The 25788-nt window shown below is 46.9% G+C and overlaps 1 protein-coding gene across 3 annotated transcripts in view; it reads right to left on the minus strand.

The window, feature by feature from the left end:
* The window catches only part of GEMIN5 (gem nuclear organelle associated protein 5), a 384438-nt gene that overhangs the window by 45435 nt on the left and 313215 nt on the right, over positions 1 to 25788 (minus strand). For all 3 annotated transcript variants that reach the window (XM_078653694.1, XM_078653693.1, XM_078653695.1), the window contains 2 exons: positions 11894 to 13076; positions 8894 to 8990 (listed from right to left, as the gene is read on the minus strand). In XM_078653694.1, the coding sequence (XP_078509820.1) occupies positions 8894 to 8990; positions 11894 to 13076 (1280 nt within the window). The remainder of the gene's footprint in view (positions 1 to 8893; positions 8991 to 11893; positions 13077 to 25788) is intronic.

A 25788-nucleotide genomic window follows, 5' to 3' on the forward strand; every position in this document is an offset into this window, starting at 1 on the left:
CTGGGGCTCCCGTGTGCCGAGGGAGCCCCGGAGAGAGAGTGAAGGCTGGGGTTCCGCATCGGAGTCCCGGTGAGTCTGGGCTGAGGGCCGGGCAGAGTGGGGCAGAAGAGAGGAGGGGCGCCGGGACACGTTGTCGGTGTCCGCCCCCCCCCAGTGGCGCGAGCTCGTGCCTGTTGCCAGTGCAAAGCCACGAGGGCTTCAAGGGCGGCCCCAGTTGGCAGTGGGTGGCCCCAACGTGTGTGAGCCCAGAGAAGCTCAGAGGGGCCATATTTTGTTTAAGAGCCTGTTTGGCTCCAGAGAGGCTCCCCGTCAGCAGTTGTGATTAAGAGCCCCGCGAGGCTCCAATGACTGGGGCAGGTGTTATGCCAGAGCCTGTGTGGCTCCAACGTCCCACAGCTGTTTCAGAGCCTGTGTGGCTCCAACCTTTTGCGCAGTTTTGTTCTAGGGCCAGTGAGGGCCCCGGCGCAGTTTTGAGTCTCCAGCTGCCCAGCAATTAGTGGGCAGCTGCACCGTTTAGGCGCAAGATGGAGAGTGAGTCCCTGAAAGGGATAGAGATGGCACAGAGGTGCTCGGCCAGTCACAGCTGCGCAGCACTTAGTGCCAGCTGCAGCGTTTAGGCCCTTGTGAGTGTTCCCAGGTGCCCAGCAAGTAGTGGGCACCTGCATCGTTTAGGCCCCTGACATTGAGACTCAGGGCGTTCTAGCCCCAACACGGCCAGTTGGCCTAGGGACTGCCACACGTGGTGGCTTATGTAGGTCTTGCGCAATTGTATGGTTATTTGCACCTCTGAATGTGATTTCTTGCATCATGTCTTATTCCTGCACCTCTGAATGTTTTTAGACATCATGTGACTTTTGCGCTATTGTATTATTATGGTACCTCTGAATGTATTTGTATTGCATCATGTGCTTTATTCTTAACACCGCTGAATGTGTAGGTTTATACATTAGGTGTTTCTCTTTACTACTCCTCTGAATGTATATTTATGCATCATGGGTAATGTGTTCTTTCTTAGACCCCTAAATGCTGTGTGATACTTAGGTGGTTTTCCTTTACTACTCCTCTGAATGTGTTTCATGCATCATGGGTAATGTGTTCTTGCTTAGACCCCTAAATGCTGTGTGATACTTGGGTGGTTGTTCTTTTTAGTACAGGTGGTCCTAGCGAGGTCCTGGTCCCCTGCGTGACAGTCTCCTAAGGGGTTAGGGTTGCGTAGGTGGTACTTACCTGTTCCCAGTAGTTACTGGATGTGATCTATAACTGTTACTTTGTGTTACAGTGAAGTTTATATACTTTTATTCTAATTTCTGACAAGTATTTCTATATCTGCGAAGTGTTGATTCAGACAGTGGCCCATGTGGCCCTGTCTTGTACATAATCCCTTGTGAATATTGCCGTGCCAGTTGGCACAATGTACATGTGTGATTTCTATCTGATATGTTTTGACAATACAAAAGTTATTTTAATATAACCTTGTGTGGAGTCTCTTTTGTGGTGTACCCAATATGTTGTTGCTGTTGTGCGCTGGCGCAAATGCTTTACACATAACCTCCGAGTTTAGCCTAGACTGCTCGTGCCAAGCTACCTAGAGGGTGAGCAGGGGTTATCTTGGCGTGTGACTTCCTTGCCCTGACTAGAATGGTGGTTTCTGCCTGGCTTTGGCATCAGCCTTAGCCTACCAGAAATAGCCGGTTCTAACAACATAAGACGGTGTTTTGGTGGCATGTTGGGTGGAGTGGATGTTAACTCCAGACAATAACTGAACTGTATAAGTTTCCTGACCCACCTGTCTGTGGTGATGGATTTCCAGTCTGGCAGGAACTGCTGGAGTCTCCCCCCGACAGGTGTTGTGTGGTCGGGGGGCAGTGGCAGGGCGTCACTGTTTGGTGGTGGCAGAGGAACAGGAGTTATTTCCACGGCCTCTGCCCTTGGCACTGTTGCCCCGATGGCCGCCTCTACTCTGCTTGGTGTAAGAGGACTGCGCTCCACCTTTAGTGTATTGCGTTTGCTGGGACATCTGGCCTCTGGAAACACCTCTATTGCCTGAGCGACGAAACGTATTGGCCCGAAACTGTTGGGACTGGAGAGCTCCCATGGACTTTGCAGTCTCGGTATCCTTCTTTATTGTTTCCAGTGTGGTATCCACCTCAGGACCAAACAACCTATCAGGGTTGACCGGCTGATTGAGGATGGTGGTTTGTATCTCCGGCTTGAAACCGGAGATTCTGAGCCATGCCTGACGTCTCAACATCACACTGGTGTTAATGGCCCTGGCCGCGGTGTCCGCCACGTCCAGTGCACATTTAATAGAAGCGTTGGAGATGAGCTTCCCTTCCTGAATGAGCATTTCCGCCGCCTCTTTATACTGATCGGGTAGATGTTGTAACAGGGTCTCTAGTGTGTCATAGTGCACCCTGTCATATCTGGCCAAGAGCGCCTGAGTGTTTGAGATACGCCAGATATTGGCTGCTTGAGCCGCCACCCTCTTCCCTGATGCCTCCAGCACTTTTGATTCCTTGTCTGGGGGAGGAGCATCACCAGTGGTTTGCGAATTCGCCCTCTTCCGGGCATTAGAAACGACCAGAGAATCCAATGGCAACTGGCCCTTGATGAATGGTAGGGTCTCCAGGTGCCGGCTTATATATTTTTTCAATTCTAGGGTTGACCACCCTGGCACGTGTGGGTTCCTTAAAGATGTCTGCAGCATGTTTGAGAACGCCTTTCAACATTGGGAGAGTTTTGACAGTCTTTTCTGCTGTGGAAAAGGTATCAAAAAGGAAGTCCACGTCAACAGGGTCAGCGTGCAGCTGGACGTCGTGGTTTTTAGCCGCCCTCTCAATGAGAGCATTAAATGCCGCAGAATCCTCAGTAGGAGATGTTTTGACATTGTACACTTGAGTGTCTGGGGCAGTTTGCGGATCCCCTGGGTCCCCTGCATCTGCCCAAGAGTCCTGGTGATCCTCAGGATCAGTGTTGGCAGGAAAGTTATACTCTTCGTCATCACCTTCCCCAGCCTCCACATCTGAATAAGTGGGTAAGGGTGTAGCAACTCTAGGAGTCTGTGGAGCAAGTGGCTCAACCAGAACCGGGGAATCCGTAGAAGGCTTCTTGCACTTCAAAGGAATTGTGTAGGATTCCAAAGGCTGCGTCGCCGTGATCTTTCTCTTGTAGAGGGTAAGTTTACCGGTGTTGGCGTCGATAAAGTGTTCCTACTGCTCCTCCATCAAGGGTTGTCGATGCTTCAAGCTCTCAAGCTGCGGAGAAGGCTTCCACCCTGCAGACCCATGCACGGGCGCGTTGGTGACCGACCTTGGTGCGAAGGCCTTCAGTGCCACCTTCGGCGGCAACGTAAACAGGAGTGGCGTCAAAGACTTTGGCGTTTTGGCAGCCTGCTTCGGGGTGGAAGCATCCTTCGGATCGACCGCGGAAGCCTTGTTCCTGATGCGTTGCAGTGAGTCCGACACCTGCTTCGTAAAGGAAGCGGACGGATTCGTCGACCCGACAGACGTCCTCGGTCCACCAGCGTGTGAAGACTCGAGCGTCGATGTCTTGGTCTTCTCCGGCCGAGGCACCGGAGCACCTTTCTTAGGTGCGCCGTGTCCTCCTTCCGCGCCGACGGCCTTTGGCGCCGACGACTTCAGGTCGGCGGCCTTGACTCCCGGGGTTGGGGCCCCAGTCTTCGGCTCGACGCCCTTGTTCGATTTCGGATCGACGCCCTTGACTGACTTTGGCTCGACGCCTTGGGTCGACAGCCTTCTTCGGCTTCGGCCGCCCCGACATATCGGAAGACGAGGAGGCGGCCAGAGGGACAGACGTCTTCATCACTTTCGGTTTTGTCGAGACCGAGGGTTTTACTTTCGGTTTCGTTTTGACGACCGGCGGCTCCGCAGAAGTGTCCGTAGCCGGGCCCGCAGGCGAGGCCGTGGATTTGCGTGCAGGGTCTTGGGTAAGGCCGTGTGGCGATCCTGCGACCTGAGCCTTAGTGATTGTACGAACGGGGCATAGCTCTTCGCCTGAGCTATCTTCCATGGCCCCATAGGCCTCATTGTCGTCTCCTACCTCGTCGACGACTTCTTCTGCATCGAGCGCTTCGACATCCGCGTCGTAGTCGATCTCCTCCGCAGGAGGTGAAATCTGCAGATGAACTTCTTGTTCGTCGGCGTCTTCTCTCTCGAAGATGTCCACCGGTGCCAGGGCCGACTGCTGGGCCTCCAGTCGCGCCACGCGCCGAAGCCGAAACGTCTTCTTCGATCGAAACCGGGAACAAGCCATACAGTTGGCTTCATCGTGGTCTGGCGACAGGCACTTGTTGCACTCTGGGTGGACGTCGATGTGGGGATACTTCGATCCACACACGGGACATTTCTTGAACGGGCTCCGTTCCATGATGTGTCGTTGAAAGTCTTGCTGCGTCGACTGGGCCTTGAGCACCAAAGAGTCCCGCGACTCCTCGGGACGTCCGACTCGGGGACTGAGCCGGAACAGAGTTGGGCACCGAGCGCAAAAACAATACCGACGGTATAGGAAAAGGCCTTCAGGCCTTAAGAAAGTCTATATCGAATCCGAACTGGAGATAACGAATATACATCCGAACCCAATGGCGGAAAAAACAATCTGGGGATGGAGTCGATGCCCATGCGCACTGTAGTCCAGGGGAGGAGCCACCTATCTCGTGATACTTCGAAGACTCTTCCAGGACAACAATGTGCAATCATCCGGACCCAACACTAGGCGGCGATCTATGCTATAGATATGAATTCAGCAACCCACATGCCTCGAATCATGTTGTTCCTGCACACATTTCCTATGTTTTACTTTCTCCTGCATTCCCTACGAGTGTTTGCTTTTTCCAGAATGTTACTATTTTATTAAGCAGCATATTGCTGTTGTCCAGTGCATACTTTGAATTGAGTTGCATCCAGGTGTTTGTAGCGTGTCACAATTGGATTATAGTTAAAGGCAGTGCACGTTTCGCTCAGTGGGGCAGTATGGTGTTACTTGGGGGGAAAGAATGTGGAACTACAGTCAGAACTGCTTAATTTGGAACTGAGGAACTAGGTTCAGCCTTCATGACCAGTTCCCCAGACCACTTTCCTGAGGGAGCACATTCCCGTGCTAGACCTTAGAAGGCCCCACAAGACCTTTGAAGCCCTGGTGTCTTAGCATCAAGCAGGTGGACCCTAGCAGTGGCAAGTGTGGGTTAACCTTGAATGCCTGTCCACCACAATCCATGCGTGAAGTTAGTCTCAGTCTTGCGGGCAGGCCTATGAAGCAGCACACCCTAGAGTGACAGTGACTCTACCACGGAGGTCACAGGACCCTTGGGAAGGTCCAGCTCGGTGTGACCGCAAAGGGCAATGACTTTGGGTGGAGTGTTGTGATTGAAAGTATATTATGGTTTTAAAAGGGCTTGCTGCCTCCTTTCTGGCCTCTATCAATTTTCGGCAAAAATAAAAAAGTCTTGATAACTCAGGTCATTAGTGTTCTTCCTAAAGAGAGATCAGAGTTTTCTCTAGTGGATGTTTTGACTCGTGGAAAGTGGGTTGATGTGCCTGCTGCAAAGAACATGTAACATGCAGATCACAAAGAGCACATAATGTGAATAGGTCAGTGGATTACTGCCCCGGCCAGAGAGATCCTTTTGTTACTTGCAGTTTAAAGTTAAAATCCTAACATAGAACAGTGAACAATTAACTGTCATCTAAGAGCTGCATTCAAACTGCAAGGTATATATTAGAGCTTAATGTTTTTTCCAACGGTCTGATTATCCGAATGTTGCAAAAAGTGTTCATTTGGATAGAAATCAATACTGATTATTAAAGAGAACCCCTAACATGGTATTACGTTTTAAATTCTGAGTTTGTGTTTCTCCAGACCAATCACTATTAATCTATACTTCCGACAAGTATGGTTGGCTTGTAGTTCTTGGTCTTATATAACATTTCCTATACAGTGATTTACACATGTATAATTGATTGTCTCTGGGCAATGTGTGGGATGTAAAGTGCTCTGACACTCTACACTGGTATGAGTGGCGCTGTAAATCAAATTAAATGCATCTGGGAGAGTGTGGTTATGGAGACTTGAGAAGCCATGTTAAAGGATGGTAGTGAAGGAATACGTGGTGGAGGTGGTCATTAGGGGGCACCAACAAACATTGTTGCACAAGGCGCCACCAGAGCTAAAGCCGGCCCTGCCCTTGAGACCAGTCTGCCTCACACATTGGGATCTACATTGGCCTTGTTTCAGCACTAGTAGCTGCAACTCATCAGGGGTCGACTATGCAGGATTTGCACACACATCAAACTAAGTTCATAGACTTCACAGTATCTCTGCTTCATGCACAATTACTTTTAACATGTGCTGCCTGCATTGGGGCCACCGGAAATATGCAGCAAAGGAGGACAAAATTATGCTGCAGTGTTGACTAAATTATGCGACAAAAAGGTTGTAGTGTAATGCAGTATATTTTCTGATACTTTATTATTTTTTAATTTTACACATGCTAACAGTCTCTGGAAAGATTTTGCCTTATTAGTACCAGTGTAACATACAAGTGCAGCAGTGAGAAAGGTGATCAGTCAATCTTTGCAAAGGGCCATCCACTTCGTAGCAACACAATTCACATTTTTTGTAACTTTTGATCCGTTTGAGCTACAAACTATTTATTAGTTAAAATTGAAAGATTAGACAGCAGGTATTGAATTATGTGACAAATATGTCAGCGTCATAATTATATAGAAAACATTTGTAAACGAGAATATTTTACCATTCATGTTTTAACTAGTTTTGCGGAAAAAGGGAGAAGTGCTGATGACAGAAACTCCAATGCTCGTTAACAAATGGCTTGTGCTTCCACATTTAGCTTATTTGGAACATTCTGAAACTGGAAACATATCTCACATTGGGAATGTATTTTAATGTCAATAACTCATTTCAAACCTTAAATAATCATGTGCATCTAGTGGTTGAATTAAATAACATAAGCTGTAACTAGTCAGTGAAATGCCAAATAAATTAAAACAATTGGGGTGTTTCTTCGCATTCTGGCCACACTTCCGACTCCGCCCACTGATCCAATCCTTGTGTTATTCCTGCGCTCTGATTCTCTGCCCACAGTTCTCCTACTCCACCCTCCCCCCGGCCCCCCACTTCAACCACTGATTAGAACGTATGGAAGGGTAGAAAGTGGACACCGGCATTCTCCGGAGGAAACAAGCAGGTTTTAGGTTAAACTGTGCCACACTGGATAATATTATAATAATCCAGGCTATCACAGAAAAGTATGTAAAGACAAGAGCCTACTGACTTCTCCACGCTTTTGACAGGGTCAACAGACCCACACTCTTTGAAGACGTTTCCCACCCTGGGAATCCCTTATCACTACGCCATTTAATAGTGGCCTTCACTCGTCCACCTGGTGTCAGGTTCTTTAGAGAGGAAACTAAGTCCTCTCAACAAAGATTCTAACAAAAAATGGGCTACAGCAAAGTTGCCTTCTAGCCTCCTTGCTAATCTCCCCATATGTATCTGATCTACCAAAAGTTCTTTCCTCACACAGGCGAGGCACTCAAAAGGTAGGCGGTGAGGAAATGACCTGCCTTCTATATGCAGGCGATATAGTAATATTAGAATAGGCTCTCAAAGGTTTACATAAAACGTTGGACAACTAAATACAGCAATAAGCAACAGGAAGATGAGCAGTCAACTTTTGCGAAGGAACTCCCACTGTGCAGGATAGGTGGTAACGTTTTCAGTAACTTTTGATCCATTTGAGCAAGAAACAATTTTTGTTAAAATCTGCAGATTAATGATCACATGATAGATTATTTTGCAAATGCAGCAAATCCACAATTATGTGGTAAATGGCACAGCCACAAAACCACATAATTTCAGTGGCCCTGAAATGAATGCAGCCAGAGCTAGTTAGTAGGAAATACGATCATGGCAATTCTCCTCCAGAAATTTCACATCCACTAGCTAAGAATAAGACAACCGCAGTAAGATTGGTAAAGCATACGCAAAAGGTAACTTTGCAAGAATTTTGCTCTGCGTTTTTGTATCCATCATTTATCCGGAGATTGTGAGGGTACTGCTAGTCTCCCTGTTCTGAAAAAATGCTTTCTGGATCTCTACTGTAAACCATTCGCCACGCTCAAACGGGCTCCAAATAAGATTTATGAAGTGGAAGTATGTTATCCCAACCTTTAGGAAGCTGAGAATAAAGAGATTTCTAAGGGAGCCAAAAAGCAATCTGGATTCCTCATCAGAAACTTTTTTTTAATTGCAGGAACAAATTTAGATACATCTGCTTAATTTTACACCCTATATATTTAGAAAAAAAAGTTTTCAACACTTGCATTCTTGCACCATATATATTTTATAACAATTACATTCTTGGCAGTTATAAAGTCATTCAAATGAAAGTCTGCTTTTTCACCTTAAAACCTCTCCTCATACCAGGTAGGAAAATGAAGAATCTGATCATATGTATCCACTTGTCTCTGTTTTATTCTGTTGAGTGTTATCGGTCAGATTATAGGAAGTACGAAGTTCCAGACACACATGCTTAATTCAGCTAAAGAGTGCGGCTGAAATCTAAAGACTGGGAGCACGGAGAAGTCATTATTTCCTTCATACATGCCCAATAGCAAAATGCTGGACATCCTTCATATGGTCACTTTTGTTAAGCCGACCACTGCAATTGCCACTCACACACCAAGTAGATCTTCCTCTGGCATTCTGCACAGGGGGTCTCACGCTCACAGATCTTTGCATGGGGCACCCCTCGCTCACTGATCTCAGAGACCTTTGCATGGGGCATCCCACAGATCCCTGTAACTTTGCACAGGGCTCCACTTGCTGACAGATATCTGCACAGATGATCACTCACCGCCACTGACTCTGGAAAGTCGGCCAGCTTCTGCTTGGCCTGCTCCAGCATGTTCATCAGCGCAGGCAAGGTTAGGGACTCCTCTTGCTCAGTGCTCCTGTGTGAGGTAAAGAAGGGATTCAGAGTTAGGTGTCTAGTGCTGCGTGATATAAAGCACAGGCAAGCTGCACCCTGGAGCACAGTATATAGTGTGCCCAGTCATCATGCCCAGACATGGAACTCCATGCAAGTACATGCACACACAAAGCACGCAGTGACATACTACACGGGTGCACATACCTAACCCAGTGCCACGTATTGTACACACATCAGGAAATGTACACATTTCCCTTTCACACACTCGTGTCTCCTAATACACCTAAATAAACATAGAGCCCCATGGCTTCGGTCACACTCACTGGCTCATCACATCATAGAGGATGAAACGTGTTGCAGTGTCACAATGCTCTGGTGTGCTGCACATAGACGTTAGAAAATTTCCGGAGTGGTTCCACCCAGAGCTCCAAGTGTAAAAGAAGAAGAACCGGGTCCCACCTTTTGTTCAGAAGCCCGAGGGAGGTCGGGGTGCCAATACCTAGTCTTGAACCACCTCCTACTTCTTCAAGCCACCACCAGATCCTCCCTACATCACGCTTAAGTTCTTCTTCATCCCTGATTTCTTTCCTTCTCACAATTTCAGCATCTTGTTCTTTCTCATTTCCTGTTTATGTTTTTATCTATCTTTCTCTCCCATTTTTGTGTTTTCTCTCTCTTGCACTGTGTCCATGTGTAGTGCCTAAAAATAAGTGCCAGTCCCCAATAATGAGTACCGGTGAGCCACACCTGTAACCATCGGCTCAACTTAAACCCTGGTTCAATCTAGCGTTAATGAAATTGCTTAAAATAGCGCGTTTTAAGTAATAAGCCTCGCTTGGAGTTTACTCGACACCATTGCTTGTGCCTGGAGTCGACTATGTCGGAGAGTCATTATTAACAAAGGTGGTACAGGTTTTTGTATGAAAATGAAACCTGGACCGCGTTCGTTATAACGCCAGATAATGAAATACGTGATCTTTATACAGGGATGGCGTAGTAACTACCCCAAGGCGAAATCTTCAAGCACAGAGAAAATACCTGTTGATGCGGTTCAAAAACGCAATATTCAAATCTGATGAGGACATTCTATTAAATTGCGACTTATGCGATTTTAAAACGTTAACAAAGTAAATAATACAATAACATAAAAAGTGTCTTATAAACAACACTTACACCTGTGGTTTTTTTTCCTACTCAACCCAACGGTCCCAATAATTGTCGACCTATATATATATTATATATATATATATATATATATATATATATATATAAATGATAATTACAATTTGTACTTTATAGACACTTTTAAAGCCACCCCATTTACAAATAAAACCTACTTTGTTAAATTCAAACAACATTGCGCTTCATTTCATTGTTGAGGCTTTCGGCACCCAGCAGCCTGGGAAGCCTGCTTACTTCAGCAGTCAGTGGGCGACCACACTTGACGTATTTTCGGGCGAGGGAGTGCATGTAGAGTGATGGGCGAGCCAACAAATTAAAAGAGAGCTGAGCCAAGGTCCGGCTCTGGATCTAAGACCCCATGCACAAGGCGTGCCTTGAAAATAGTAGCCATGTAAACAATGCAACAAGCGTGGAAATATGCTAAAGTCTATAAAAAAGTGCTTTTTTAACAAGTAGGTACGTTTCAGCTTAATACATCAGTCGATTCAGCGGTATTTATTAAAAGTAATCATTTTCAAACATGAACCTAGAAACATTCCTGCCCGCCGCTGCCTTGACAACAATGCCATTAGTGAACTAAGAAGCAAGCCCGATGTTCTACACAGATCAAGATTAGAGACCATTAAATCCAATAAGAATTATTAAGAATATATTAAGAATTACAGCGCACTTCCTGAACTCATGTATTTGGAGGTGCTCCCATACATGAGAACAAATTAAAAGGAGTGATAGTGAAATAAAATATTTGCCTACGATCACACTATTTGATCAAGTTGGGAAGCCAGGACTGATTGTGGTTTGTCTGGTTTTACATTATTCAATTCAGCCAATTCGTGGCTATCTCATTTATTTTTAAGATCAAAGGTTTTAGGTTTGTTTTTAATTCTTGGCGCATGAGGGCAGTGGGTGGATGACAGGCAGAAAACACATGAAAGCTCCTCTTGTTTTGGACATGAGGGTTCAAGGGGACCTCAAGCTGCACCAAGCATCTGGTTTGATCCTTCAGAGGCTTACCCACCTCTAAATGCATCTAGCCACCATATTTAGATCACAAAATCCAAATATATTGGTGACACCCACAACTCCCTCACCCCTGCTCCTCACATCTTCTGTAACCCTCACCCAAGCTCCAGTCTTAATTCTGCATGCTCGCCCCACCACAGCTGCAAACACCTGGTTCTGTCCCTAGGCTCCCTATACCTGGCTATATCCTTAGTCTGCCGTCCATGTAATTTCTTCTGTTTCTGCATCCCCTCCCGCACTCCATGACACCTTGACCGGCTCCGTCACCAAATTCGTATGCTTGATTTTGCGGCCTTCCCAGATCACTATGACTGGTTCTACTCCCACCGCACACCTCCAAAAACCTGGTTCTGCTCCCTAAACATTTGTCCACTTCCTGCATCCACCTACATACTTCTGATGCTATCCTCATAACACCTCACCTGGTTTAAACTAGAGCTCTTGAAACTCCCCTATCATCATACAAGTTTCATATTCCCATACTGCTGGGCTCGGCCCACTGCTAAGCTTCTAACTCATGGTTTTGTCTTTTTCCACCTATAATACTCCACATTATTGTTTTAGAGTCTGTCTGCGACTTTATAGCAAGTGCCATTAGCAGTGTAACAGTTGCATACATACTCCAGTACACTCATTCTACACATACACTCTCCAACCTACCTTTGGCAACAAGCTTCGCCCATGGTGTACTACTAGTAAGCCATAAGTACGATCACCTACCTCGGAGTGTTTTGCTGCAGTGCATCAGATGCCACTTGGACTGGAAGTTCGGATTCTGAACTGCTCTCCTGGACAGAGGACTGAAGTTGGTTTCTCTGGTGCTGTTGTATAAGGCCTGCAAACATCTCCTGCACGGAAGCAACCTCTCTCTGCACACTCTGGAATGCAGCATGGAGGTCAGAAATCAGAACTTTGCAGCCCTGCAACTGCAGTGGCTTCTCACAACTGGGCTGCGCACTGACTTTTATGCCCAGAGATGTCCTTTGGTCCTTGCTCGGAGCATCAGAGTGCCAAACTTCCATATCTGCACTTGCATTCTCAGTTTCGCTTGCTTGCATGTTTGTGAATATATCTACTGGACAATCTCCCACTCCTGCTAAGGACCTCGCTGCATCGCCTGCCTCTGTCTCTGTGTTCTCAGTGGCTGTGACAGGAAGGCTGTTAGTCCGGCCTGCTAAAGTGCTATCCATTACAGTTACTGGGTCAAGCTGCACATCACTGCTGCCAACTAAAGTGCTGTCTATTTCTCCTTCTTTTATACCTGTGCTCCTAATGGCTGTGACAGGCAAGTAATCCCTTTTGCCTGCTGAAGTGCTGTCAATCTGCCCTTCTTCTACGACTTTGCATTCCGGGTGCAAGTTGTCTCCCAAGGGTCCCTTCGTGCTCTCAGTCTCACACATTTCTTCACTTATGCTCGCATTGGCTGCAGCCTGTGAGCCTTCTGGGCAAGATGCACTTATGTCCATGTTGGTTGCTTCAATTTCAATGTAGTTGCTTGTTGAGGCAGAACTGTCCTCTCCCCGAGCTACATGTGATAAGTCCAGGTCACTCAGATTAACTTCAATATTTTTAATGTCCGTGAAAGGCATTCCACCTACCATGCCTGTTACGGTTACATCCAACCGGTCTGGTTCAACAGTGGTGTGATCACAAGGGGCAACAACTGTATGCTCCTCTGCCTCATCAGAGCAGTTCTGTACGGGACTGGAATCCAATTCAGAGGTATGTGGTTTCTCAAGACTAAGGGCAGCTTTGACAGCCATCTCCAGCCCGTTTCCAGGGGGCTGCTGACTCCACCATTGCACGTAAAGTAGTCCATAAGAGATGAAAGCCTGAAGACTCGTCAAGGCAGCCATACTTCGATCGTTGCTCTCATCCAGAACACTTGTAAGGAGATCACAGCCTGGCATGCAAGAAGGAAAACAGAATTTCAGCTTAGAGAAGAACAGGAATTACTACATATTATGAAGTGGCACTCACAGGCCTTCTAAGCTGCTAACCTGAGAAACGCATAAATCCCATAGGGCAAATAAAGTGGTAGTCTCAAAAAAAGCATAAGGCACCCTGGATCCATCTTCCTCAAGACTCATTGGACTAACAGATATTTGTGCCCAAAAGTTAATTTAAAAAAACAAAAAGATTAAGGAACATAGTTATGTGTGGCCAGGCTTTGCCAAAGTTCTCTCTCCCATGTGCACACACACACACAGGCTGCCAAGTCCTCACTATGCTTTCAAATAAAGGCAGAGCCACTTAGGTAAGAGCAGGGTAGGTAGGTAGGTGGCCCTCTGCAGAAAAGAGATCTATCGACTACTCATGCTAAGTTCATTGACTTCTACTTACCAATCCATCCAGCTCAGCCTCCAGAATTGTGGGAAGAACACAAAGCATAATTTCACCAGGCAACCGAGAAACAAAGAGCAGTAAGTGTTTTGGATGAACATGGATGTGATGCCTACATCCTGCAGGTCTAATGAGGTTAGAAATTCTCCCTCTTGAAGCATCTGTGGGTTCATTTGTAGGGTTAACATCTAAAACAATGGTTTGTTCATGAATTTATTCAGCAGGTGAGGTTCAAGGATGGGGTGCCAGACCCCTCTTTTATTTCTCACAAGGATGAATCATATTTAAACTGTTAGTTTCTTTTGGCCAATAGTCAGCGGTTAATTTGTAGAAAAAGAATTGCCGGTACTCAAAGCTCTGCTGAAAAGCCCTCAGTTGGCATGGGTGCGCAGAATACCAAGGCTGCGTAATCTGGAATTCGCTGCACACTGGAATTCACTACACACCTAATTAATCGACACTGCCAGATGCTCCCTGTCCCTTTATCTCACTATTTCAGATTTCTACTTCTCCCTTTGTGATGATTTTTGGTCTTTCCCATTCACCTTTGTGTGTTTTTCCCTCTCTTTCTCTTGAGAAATGTACAATGAGTTAAAATAAGTACCAGTCACCAAAATGTGTGCCGGTAGGATCCACTGGCAACTACCAGCTCACATTAAGCAGGGATGGGTAGGGCTAATCTTTTCATTTGTTCCTTCTTCCAGGCTATGGAACTCTGCAGGAGCCAGGTTGGCTGGTGACCAATCAGACAGATGTTGCCCTTTGATGTGGGCTATATGGGCCAGCTTTACATCAACCTCTGTATCTTTAGAGATTTATCATCGCCCTTGTCATTGGGAAACACATCTTTCCCTTCATTCTCTGTCTTCTTCTGTTGTGCCTTCTTCAGCATGCAGAGTGCCAGGTACCAGAGGTTAAAGGGGATGCCATGATCATTATGGATGTAGTGGATCTGGTGAATTAGCATAAAGGGCATGCTCTGTAAAGTTGTTATAAAGTCTGCCAGGACCAAAACCATAAGAGGTTCCTGGTAATGAGGATGTTCCTCAAAGACATAGCAGTAACAGTATTCCAAGTACCTTCCCTTGCAGGTAGACATGGCTGCTCTCTCCGAACTCAATTTATTCTTTCTTATGACGAGGTTCTGGATCTTTTAACATATTTCCTTTACTCTGGCATATATATTTCACACTGTAGGACTATCGGAGGAATCAAAAGCCTCTGCACCATTGCTGTAATCTGAGCTTTCAGTTTCCCAAAACTAGTTTGGCTGATTCAAAAGTAACTTGAGGGGTGGCCAGGAACCCTGTAAGTGTAATGGGAACTCAAAATCCTTCCTTGAGGATCCTGTAATTTTTTTTCAATGGTTTGCGAGAGGTTCCTTGAAACAGGAAGCCAGCTCTCCAGGCAAGGATACTTAGTATACCTTCCTCCTGCTCTCACGCGGACTGCTTCCCTTTGACCTATTCTCTCAGTGCCAGGATGCCCGCAGGGTTACAGTGCGCTCTACAAATTATATAAATAAATAAATAAATAAATAAATAAATAAATACATTCTGGTACTTAAGATTTACAAATGTGAAATTCACATTTTCTTTTTTGTGCCTTCAAGGAAGGCCCAGGGACAGAACTCCTCGGTGAAACCGCCATACAAGAGACAGCATCTTTTGGGGGTACTTCTCTAAGGAGCTAAAGCCATCCTCTTTCCATACTTACTGTCAATATTTGCTAAGGAAGTGTGGCATAATTGTAATGAGGGTGCACAGATTACAGTCTCTCTTTGTGAGGATCGCTCAGTACATCTTATTGAGGCCACAGGTAGCACAGGTCCTGTAATGAGATTTCTTTGCCTCTGAAGTCTAACTATGATCTGAACACAATTGCCTGGACCAAAACCCCTGAAACACTCATCGGCATTAAAGGATGCAGTAGAGTACAGTACGTGATTTCTAGGGAATTGTTGGACATTAATACATGAAAACAGATGTATCTGATGACTTAAGAGCAGAGCTCTGAAGGACACCCGCTCACACGACATGCAGTAGACATGTGAAATATGTGACTTTTTGAGGCGGTGAAGTGATCAGTGCATTCCCTTCACTGGCTGACATTTGGGCAGTTTTCAATTTGATACATGTGCTTGTAAACAAACTTACTTTGTTTGCCAAATGCATGCTAATATTGCTTACTACTAAAATTGGTTATAATAAGTTCCAGCCACATTATCCTTGGCATGAAGAAGGAACTACCACGTAAGAACTGCTTCAGTTTTTGTTGATGGGAACACGAGGGAGAAGTATTTATTTGGATTCTAAAACGTATGTGTGCCTGGCCTAAAAAACACTGAGCACACCTGTATGCTTTTGGGAAAGGCAAAAAAGAAGTTATTTACCTTCAGTAACGCCTTATCTGGGAGACACTATCTAGCGGCAGATTTCTTACCTTTGAATATGCTCCGGTGTCAGGTTGGATTCAGAAGATTTAAGCAGTACTCCTGCCCGCCGGTAGGTGGCATCATTCAGTTCATGCAATGACTTTGTCGTCTGCGCCAGAAGTGAAGTGTACGGTACCTATATAGGCGCAACCTCGGCGCACTGATGTCAGTTACTTTTTGTGACTTTCTACGCCAGGAGCGCAGAGCCACCATAAAAATAGACCACTGGTGTGGAAAAGACTAAGGCCCTGAAAGGTTGTGTCCCTCATACCTAACCAGGTACGAAGAGCAGGGAGGTTGGGAAGGTCGGTATTGAATCTGCTGCTGGATAGAGTCTCTACCAAATAAGGCGTTATAGAAGGTAAGTAACTTGTTCATTTGATAGAGACTTCTAGCCACAGATAACTTACTTTTGAATAGATACCCAAGCAATACCTCCCTAGCGGCGGGTCGTCGAAACCGATTAAATCAAAAAGTCCTGCAGGATCAAACAGGCAACGTGCCTGTTTCAACAAAACTGACTGTGTAGGTAATTTGTGAAGGTGCGCAGGCCTGCCCACATCGCTGAGATGTCCAGGAGAGGAACGCCACAGGCTAACGCAGTGGTCGTCGCCTTGGCTCTGGTAGAGTGAACAAGCAAGCCCACAGGGGCAGTTTCTTGGCCAATGCGTAGAATGATCTTAATACACAGGACAATCCATCAAGAGATGGTTCTTTTCTGTACAGCTTTCCCCTTTTTTGCTCCCATATAACCCACTTAGAGTTGATTGTCCACCCAGAACTCCTTTGTGTGGTCAAGGTAGAAAAACGATGCTCGTTTTGGGTCCAGGTAGTGGAGTCCCTCCTCTTCTTTGGAGGGATGAGAAGGAACAAAGAAGGTAGGCAGGGTGATGTTTTGGCCTACAGGAAAGCGAAGCATGTTTGAAGGACCAGTCGTATGGTTAAAAGGTGGTATAGGGAGGGTGCGCCGAGAGCGCCTGGTGTTCGCTGTCCCTTGTGACCAATGTTATTGCCACTAAAAAGGCAGTTTTGATGGCCAACAGCCTAAGAGGACATTATGTAGAGGCTCAATGGGGGCGCACAAGAGAAAGGTAAGGACCAGGTTAAGGTCCCACTGAGGCATAATAAAGGGCTTAGGTGGAAACATATGCAGCAGGCCTTTAAGGAACCTAGTCACAACCGGTGACTTAAAGAGAAAAGGTTTGTCCGGCTGCTTCAAAAATGCTGCAATGGCGGACAGGTAACTCTTAATTGTGCCGAAAGCAGAGCCCTGCTGGACCAAATCAGTGCAAACAAAAGAACTCATGATAGAGTTGCAGACAAGGGGTCAACATCGCGAGAGGCAGACAATGATGCTAACTTTTCCCAACAGCAGGCGTATACCGTCTTGGTGGAGGGACGCCTGGCTGCCAGAATAACATCACAGACTTTGGGAGGAAGGTCGAATGCAGTCAACTGTCAACGCTCAATCTCCACTCATGGAGGTGGCGCGTTCGCAGGTTTGGGTGTAGGACCCAACCCTGTTGCTGTGACAGAAGATCTTCCCAAACAGGCAGCCTTATCGGAGGACCGATAGTGATGCTCAACAGCTTGGGATACCAGACTCTGTGCCCAAACCAGAGCCACAAATTGACTTGAGCGGGGTTGCTCCCGATCTTCTTGGGGACTCTGGGCACTAGTTGTATTGGCGGAAAGATATCCAGGAGGCCGGAGCTCCACTTCGGACGAAAAGTATCTCTGAGCAAAAGCCGCCTTGGAAATATCGCACAGAACTACTGACACAGCGCGTTCTTGGCAGTGGCGCCCAGATCTAACCATGGGTTTCCCCACTGCTAAAAGAGACCTTGGACCACCTCTAGGTGGAGGCGCCATTCGTGATCCGCTAGGCATCTTCGGTTGAGTTCATACCCTGGCGTTCAGAGAGCCCGCCAGGTGTTGAATCACCAGGGAAATGCCGCCCGATGTTCCAACCATGTCTAAAGGTGCAGGACCTCTTGACACAGGGTCAATGACACCACCCCGCCCATTTTGTTTCAGAACCACATGACAGTGATGTTGTCGGTAAACACCTGCACCAGTCTTTCCATGATCGAAGGAAGTGATGGTGCAGGGTTTTCGGGAAATAAAACCTGCTTGAATTGAACCCTCAGTAACATTTATTAACAGCCTGCTAATGCGGAAAAGAGCTTAACATACGGGAAAATGCTACTGCACACGCGTGTACTAACAGCACTGAAATACGCTGCAAATGCTTCTTGAATAAAAGACTAATGTTGCTTTTGTGTACTTTATTAACGTTTGCTAGGAAAATAATATTAAATCAGGTTGCGCATGGATAAATGCAGCATTGGTAGGGTGCGTAATGGAAAGCATAATAAGTGATTAATAATGTCTGTCTTTGTTTTCTGTAGAAGCATGGTTTTCTGCTCAGCAGGAAACCTTTGGGTTAATGAAATGAAAAATAAGTTCAGAAAATAATATTGAACGAAATGGGGAAAGTTGAAGACAAGTGTCCTTCATGGGTCCTGTGTGCCTACCAAGAGTCAGCTGGAAGAAACAGTTTCTTCATCGTGTAAAAGAACATTTCTTCTCAATGCGGCACGGATGGACAAATGAGACACAGAATTTGCTACATAACTGGAATGAAGGAAATCCGTGCCAAGGTAATACATAGTGAAAACCTAGCTAGGATATTGGATCATAACACGCTACTGGTGCAGATACGATGGGTTAGAGAGAGGGCTGTGATACAGACTTGGAGGCTGCGACCAGAGGCGCTGGAGGATTCAACCTTCTGTGAGGACCTTGGGACGGGTATAAGTCAATATTTTGAGGAGAATGAGGGCACAGCGACATCGGTGTCAGTTGAGTGGGATGCTTTTAAGTTGGTGGTTCGAGGCTTATGTATTGCTAAAATAGGGAGGGTGAGAAAAACGCTACTAAATGACATAGAGACAGCAGAGAGCCGGTTGCGCTGGGCTGCGAGAGCCCGCTTTGAGGATTTGGGACCACAAGGGGAGGTATTTGAAGCTAGGGAAGCAGGTGAAGGTGGAGAGGCTGTGCTCCTTTGACCACAGGACCTATCATGTGAGGATGCACGTGGAAGGAGACCAGAATGGTGCGTTGTTGGCTTGACTGGCTAACCTGAACCCCTGGGGAACACCTATATTGGGACTGAGGCCCGCAGGGGAACTTGGTGTACACGCAACAAGGGATGAATGGCTGGTTTCTGGATTATTATATGGAACTCTACTGTAGTAAATTGCGACAGGATGTTCCTTTCTGAAATGACTTTGCCTAGGCTGGAGAAGGAGCAAGGGAAACTATTGGGGCTAGAGATCACGCTCTGAGAAATTCGGAGCGCGATTAAGCATATGGGGCGTAACAAAACACCGGGGGTGGATGGCCTGCCAATCAAATTTTATTCTACATATGTTGATTGCTTAGCTCCACGGTTGCTAGCAGTATATCGGGAGGCACAGGATGTGGAAGTTACCGGCAACCACCCGGGAGGCAATTATTATCCCGTTGCTGAAACCTGGGAGAGAACCGACTGATATGACGGCATATCGCCCACTCTTAATGTTGACTACAGGCTATAAAATCTTGAGTAGGATGCTGGTGACCCGGCTCCTTCCGTACATGACGCAGCTGGTACATCTGGACCAGGCTGGCTTCATTCCCACACACAACACATCTATTAATGTGCGACGGCTGCTTCGTATTCTGGAGGAAGACCATAGTTTGGAACCTACTGCAGCGGTCCTTTCTGTTGACATTGAGAAAGCTTTTGACAGCCTGGAATGGCCGTATCTATTTCAGGTTCTGCGAGTGATGGGACTGGGTGAGGCTTTCGTGGGGTGGACTCAGATCCTTTACAGATCAGCGACGGCCCGAGTGCAGATGGGGGTGACGGTCTCATTAGCTTGTTCAGTGGAGCGTGGAACGCGGCAGGGCTGCTCGCTGTCACCGCTGCTGTTTGCTCTTGCAATTGAACCTCTGGCCGCGCCTGCCAGGTCGGAGAAGTATTATGCAGGTCTGGTCCTGGCGACATGCAGTACATCTCGCTTTACGCAGATGACCTGCTCATGTTCCTGGGTACCAAAGGGGAGGCACTGACCGGGGCGACGGCGTTGCTGCACAGGTTCGGGTGGTCTCGGGGCTTCGGGTGAACTGGGCAAAGACTTGCCTGTTCCCGGTGAATCAGACGATGGTGAGCCCTGACCGCTTGGGAGGTATACAATGGGAGCCTCGCTGCTTGCCCTGCTTGCATCTATCACAGGCAAGAGGACCTGTTGGAGGGTAATGTAGGAAGAGCACTAAAAGGGATTAAAGGAAGTATGGCGTTCTGGGGTACATTGCCGTTATCGATGGCGGTCCGAGTGGCGCTCTTGAAGATGGTGGCACTGCCCCGGGTGCTCTATTATTTCAGGACGTTGCCGATTTGGATACCAGGCTCGTTGTTTAAGACGTTCCGTTCCTTGATGGGAGGGTTTATTTGGGGGAACGGTAGACGGCGGGTGGCCTTGGACACGATGATGCGACCTCGAGCGTAGGGAGGATGGGGGGCTCCAGACTTTGAGCTGTATTACCTAGCGGCTCAACTGCAGTAGCTTACTCAGGCAGTGGCGAGAGAGTTTAAGGGCCCAGATGGCCCGATGGGTCGATGAATCCCACACCATGTGCTATCTTTTGTTATACTTGGTCAGAGGCTGCGGGTTGGAGCATTAACTCGTGAGGAGCGGACTCTAAGGTTATGCTGGATCCGGAGCCACTGCAGGAGAGGTGGACGTAGATAAATTAAATAAATAAACAATAACACATTGAGTGAGATGGACATGACAAGTGTTGTGTGACAGTACACCCCCTTCCTTAACCAATCATGTGTAGAGAAACCTTCTGTTCTGACACGGATGTGGGTTGGATATCCGGGTTTTAGGTTATAATTGAGATTCTTGGTGGGAGGAGTTATGAAAGATGGTGGTTTGCTTTCCTACCTGCGTGAGGACTGGCCTTGTTTGCGGTCTCCTATGCTTAAGCTGGCTGTTCCTGTATAATGAGTCTTTGCCTCTTCAACTCTTCTTGAGGGGCCTCACTGCTCTCATTGCCAGGGAGTAGTTTTCCTATTTCAATTGGGTTAGTTTAGGCAGAAAACTTTAATTTGCATTATCATTTGCAAATGTATTCATCTCTGAACCTTTTGCCTCTTCACCTTTCCACTCCCTTATGCATCGTCTGATGAGATGTGTTTTCATCATTATTTCTCTGATATTGTTACTCTGTGATGATCTATGATTTTGTACTGTATGTTGGTATTTGAAGAGCATTTATTCACATTATTTTAGATAAACATTATAAATATATAAAGGAGTGTCTTTATTAGAGGTGTTTATTCTAGTTTTATGAGTATTGTTAAAACCAAGTATTAGTTTGCCAAACCCTGTCGACTATATAAAGATCGCATTGCCATAATTGGTATATCAGAAATTAAGATACAATTGGATATTAGTAAGTTTGGTATTGGTTTAAAAATCACTAACACCGCGTGAAGGGACTTGTTGGGTAATGAAATTGGGCCTGGTCTGTGAAAAATTATTAGAACCAGATCGTTGGATCAGAAGAAAGGCTTTTAATGCCAATCGGAACGCCTGAAGCTTAAACAGGTTTATGTGAAGCTTGGACGCCACTGGACACCTGAGCCCTTTGATCTGCACCTCTCCCAGGTGGCCATCCAGCCCAGAAGTGACACATCTGTCACTAGAGTCACCTCTGGTTGGGGAACGGAAAGGAATCTGCCACTGACCTAATCGTGGTTCATTAGCCACCACTGCAGATTCTTAGCAGATTCCTCCGAGATTTAGACCGTGTCGGAGAGATTCTCCTGATGCTGCACCCATTGAGCAGTCCTGTCCTACTGCAGAGCCTGCACATGCCAGCGGGCATGTGCAGAATGCAGAAGGCCCAACAGACTCCGAATCAGTCTTGCCAAAATCCAGGATAGAGGTTGAAACACTGGTATAATAGCCTGAATATCCAGGACTCGCCGCTCTGGAGGATAGGCCCGAAGCTGCACACTGTCCATAACAGTTCGATGAAAGGGAGTGTCTGAGAGGGAGTCAAGTGTTCATTCAACATGTTGATAGTGAAACCCAGCACGTGCAGTAGGATCGATATAGTCTGAAGGTGGGAAACGACTGCCTGGGAGGAGCCTGCCTTCAACAACCAGTCATTGATGTAGGGGGAAGATTGAAATCCCCAACTTCCGCTGACGGGGATGTGAAAATATATGTCCTGTAAGTCCAACACTACACGCAGTCTCCTGGATATAAGGCAGACAACACTTAGGCAAGTGTAAGCATTTTGAATTTCTCCTTTTTAAAGAAGAGGTTGAGAAGGTGCATGTCTAGGACAGAGTCCTCGGTCCTTCTTTGGCACCAGAAAGTAGTGGGAACAGCAACCAAGACCTGCTTCTGATGCTGGTACCCTCTCCATTGCTCCCTTTGACAGGAGAGCCTGCACTTCTTGATGGAGCAGGGAAGGATGGTCCTCTGTCAGGCGGTTGTAAGAGTGGGAATGGACGGAGGGAGTGTCTCAAAGGGAAGGGAGTAGCCCCTTTGGACTACATGTAGTTCCCACTGGTCTGTTTCCTGACTTCCAGTAGGGGAAGTGATGGCGTTTCCTGCCTTCCACTGGGTACCCATGATAGTCCAAGGGCGGACTAAAGAGGCTTAAAGGCAGCGGCTGCCGAGGGGGTTGGTGGACTGACCGGATGGCCTGTCCCACGTGGTTGCTAGGACCCGACCTCGGCAATGAAAGGGCTTGGAAGTCTGCTGAGCGTGGTGGCAGGGAGGGTATGGGCATGCCAGAGAGGTTATGGGCATGCCTGGGAGGGTATGGGCATGCCTGGAAGGGTAAAGGCATGCCTGGGAGGGTATGGCCGCGGATGGAGACCCCTTCTGTAGATATGAAAGGAGTGGAAGGCGGATTAAGGTGGACACAGTGCCATAGACAAGCCCAAGGACCTGGCTGGAGCTCTGCAGTCGTTAAAGCGCGCTAGCGCTGAATCCGTCTTGTCTCCAAATAGGCAACAGTCATCAAAGGGCATATCCATACTGAAAACGTGGACATCCCGTGAAAAACCAGATATTCTCAGCCTGACGTTGAGCTGAAGGGCCACCTAAAATGAAGTGGCTCTGCCCAGAAAAGTCGGTCATGCCAAGCCCACATCTGATGAAGAACTTTGCTGCATCTTTCCCATCGGTAACTACCTGTGAAAGTATGGCTCGTGCCTTTTCTGGAGCCATAGGTAGCACTTGCACAACAATTCCCATAGAGTATGGGAACAATGGCGCAATCAGCACGCGGTGTTCACCGACCGCAGTGACAAGCTGGTGGAAGAGAACATTTTCTTACTGAAGGTGTCCAGCTTTTTGGATTTCATATCCGCTGGAGTGATAAGGAATACACCAGGGTGAAGGTGGGTTGAGGAGGCTTGGACCACCAAGCTCTACAGGTTGGGGTGATGGGTAAGAAAACTGGGATCCCTAGAAGTGGGGTGATGGCAGCGGTCAATTGTCCTATTCACAGGAGCACCTGCGCAGGGCTTGGACCAGGCTCCAAAAGGATGTCCTTAAGGTCTTCATTAAATGGGAGTAAAGGTTCTGAAGTGGAAACTGCAGGCTAAAGCACCTCTGTCAAACTTTCGTTTTGACTGCCACTAATGGTAGGATAAGGTCCAGAAACTCAGCCACCCTGTGCACCACAATAGCAAAAGAGGCTCCTTCTTCCATGGCAAAAGCAGGATGGGAAACTTCACCAGTGTCAGGTGAGGTGTCTAACCCACTGGCCTCACCCAGTTCCTCATACCAGTTGTCCTCAACTGGTTCTTCTCCGAAAGGGTCCAAAGACCCCTCCCAAACTTCTCCCTCTACAGGTCTATCCAATTAAGATGTCCTCAGTCTGTAGCGGATGCGGCGTCAAACAATGCCCATCTGGCTTCGTATCAGAGCCGAGAATGACGGTAGACATGGTACTGCCTAAGGGACTGGAGTAGGCACAGCGGAAGGTCTCAGTCTCACCCGTGGCTCAGCTCCAGATCCACAGAGGGATCATTGGGACCCGACTGGCACCAAGGTGAGGACGAACCCACTGACATGGTTCTAGTAGGAGCCCCTCCTGCACCTACGGGCCTAAAGGTACTTCAGAGGGGCCGGACTGTCCAAAAAGGAGGCGCATAGCCTCATAAAATTCCCTAACTAGGCAGGGGTCACTCCGGCTCTGGGAAATTCGTGGAAGCGCGAAACGGACCCAAGTTCAGACCCCCGCTGACTAGCGGGACCTGGAGTGCTGACGCTCCCTCATCTCGTCGGATGACTTTGACAGGCTTGAGGAAGTCTAAGAATGCTTGGGCTTCTACGACTTCTTGTGCTTGTGAGACTTACTCTACTTCCTCGATGAATTACAGTGAGATGAGGAATGTCGGGACGGGCCCCACAAACGGTCCCGGACCTCAAACAAGAACGTGACCTTGAGTTTAACGGAGTCAACTGGCCTTGGGCAGCGAGGAGATCAAGGAATCGCTCCCTCAGCGCCTTCGGTGCATGTTGCGGCAAATCTCACATGCCTTGGAGTCGTGTCCCAGCTGCAGCTACCACAAAGCGGGGGTCTGTCCCCGACATTTGCCAATGTCAGGCCCCTCATGGTTTGAAACTAGCTAGATTCTTAGGCAACATCCTCCCACCAGAAAAATGTTCAAAAAAATAAATCAAAATAGGCCAATCACAAAGTGAATGAGGGGTAGCTCAATCCGGATCAGCCTTATATTGTGTGGAAAGAAAAGAAATTACATCAGCGAGCCGAGTTGGATCCCATAGAGGTACAGCGTACATCACTTCTGGCGCAGAACTTAACGACTCCACCTACCGGTACGCAGGGGTACTGCTTGAAAATCTACCTGATCCAGTCTGATGTCTTGGGATATTCAAAGGTAAGTAATCTGATGTAGAAGACTATCAGATAGGAGTAACCAGGCAGGATGGTGGCTAACATTCTCCTGTACTACATTTCACCTAGTGGCACTAAAGTAATTGTAAGGCTCTAAGTACATTTTTTTTACCTTTAGACCTTGAAAGAAAAAACAATTAAAGTTAAAAGTATCAACCTGGGATGATAATTTAGCAGAAACAGATACCTGTATCACGACAACTACGTTTGATGAGGTTACACACATCCAGAAGGTGGTAAACTGTGAATTGTGATGACCCAAATAGGGCCCTCTGAGATAAGGTGCTCAGATGAAGTTTTCATTTGGTGTCAGTACCCCTCCTGATGTAAGGTTTGCATCACGCCATGTTATCAGATGCTAGAAAAGTATACAGAATGCCACCAGCGGTACTTCGCTTCTCTTCCTCTCACTTAGTCGACACCCCCTATCAGGGCTAATGGCAACAGAAAAAACATTCACACTGTGAGAGGGTGGCAGAAGTGGTGGTTTACTCACATGTCAAATAATTACAGCATTGGTTTCTCTGCATGCGTGTCAAACATACACTGGTAAGAACCAAAGAAGAAAACGTTGCCCCTTACACCAGTTCTCTTTCAAGGGTATCTTCTTTAATAATTCTAAACATTCAAATTGTGGCTCAAAGAACACTTAAAAGCAGAAAGAATAAAACTCTCCAAAAATGCAGAAAACTATAAAAGTCTGCAAAAAGGCAACATTTGCTGAAAATGTTCAGATCTTTGAATTAAACATTAAACATATTAAAAATATAAATTTAAATTACTACACAGTTTTTTCTCTATGCTAGGCTGCATGCCTATGACAATTTACTTCCAT

This window comes from Lissotriton helveticus, chromosome 7, assembly GCF_964261635.1.
Source record: "Lissotriton helveticus chromosome 7, aLisHel1.1, whole genome shotgun sequence".
Classification (NCBI taxonomy): domain Eukaryota; kingdom Metazoa; phylum Chordata; class Amphibia; order Caudata; family Salamandridae; genus Lissotriton; species Lissotriton helveticus.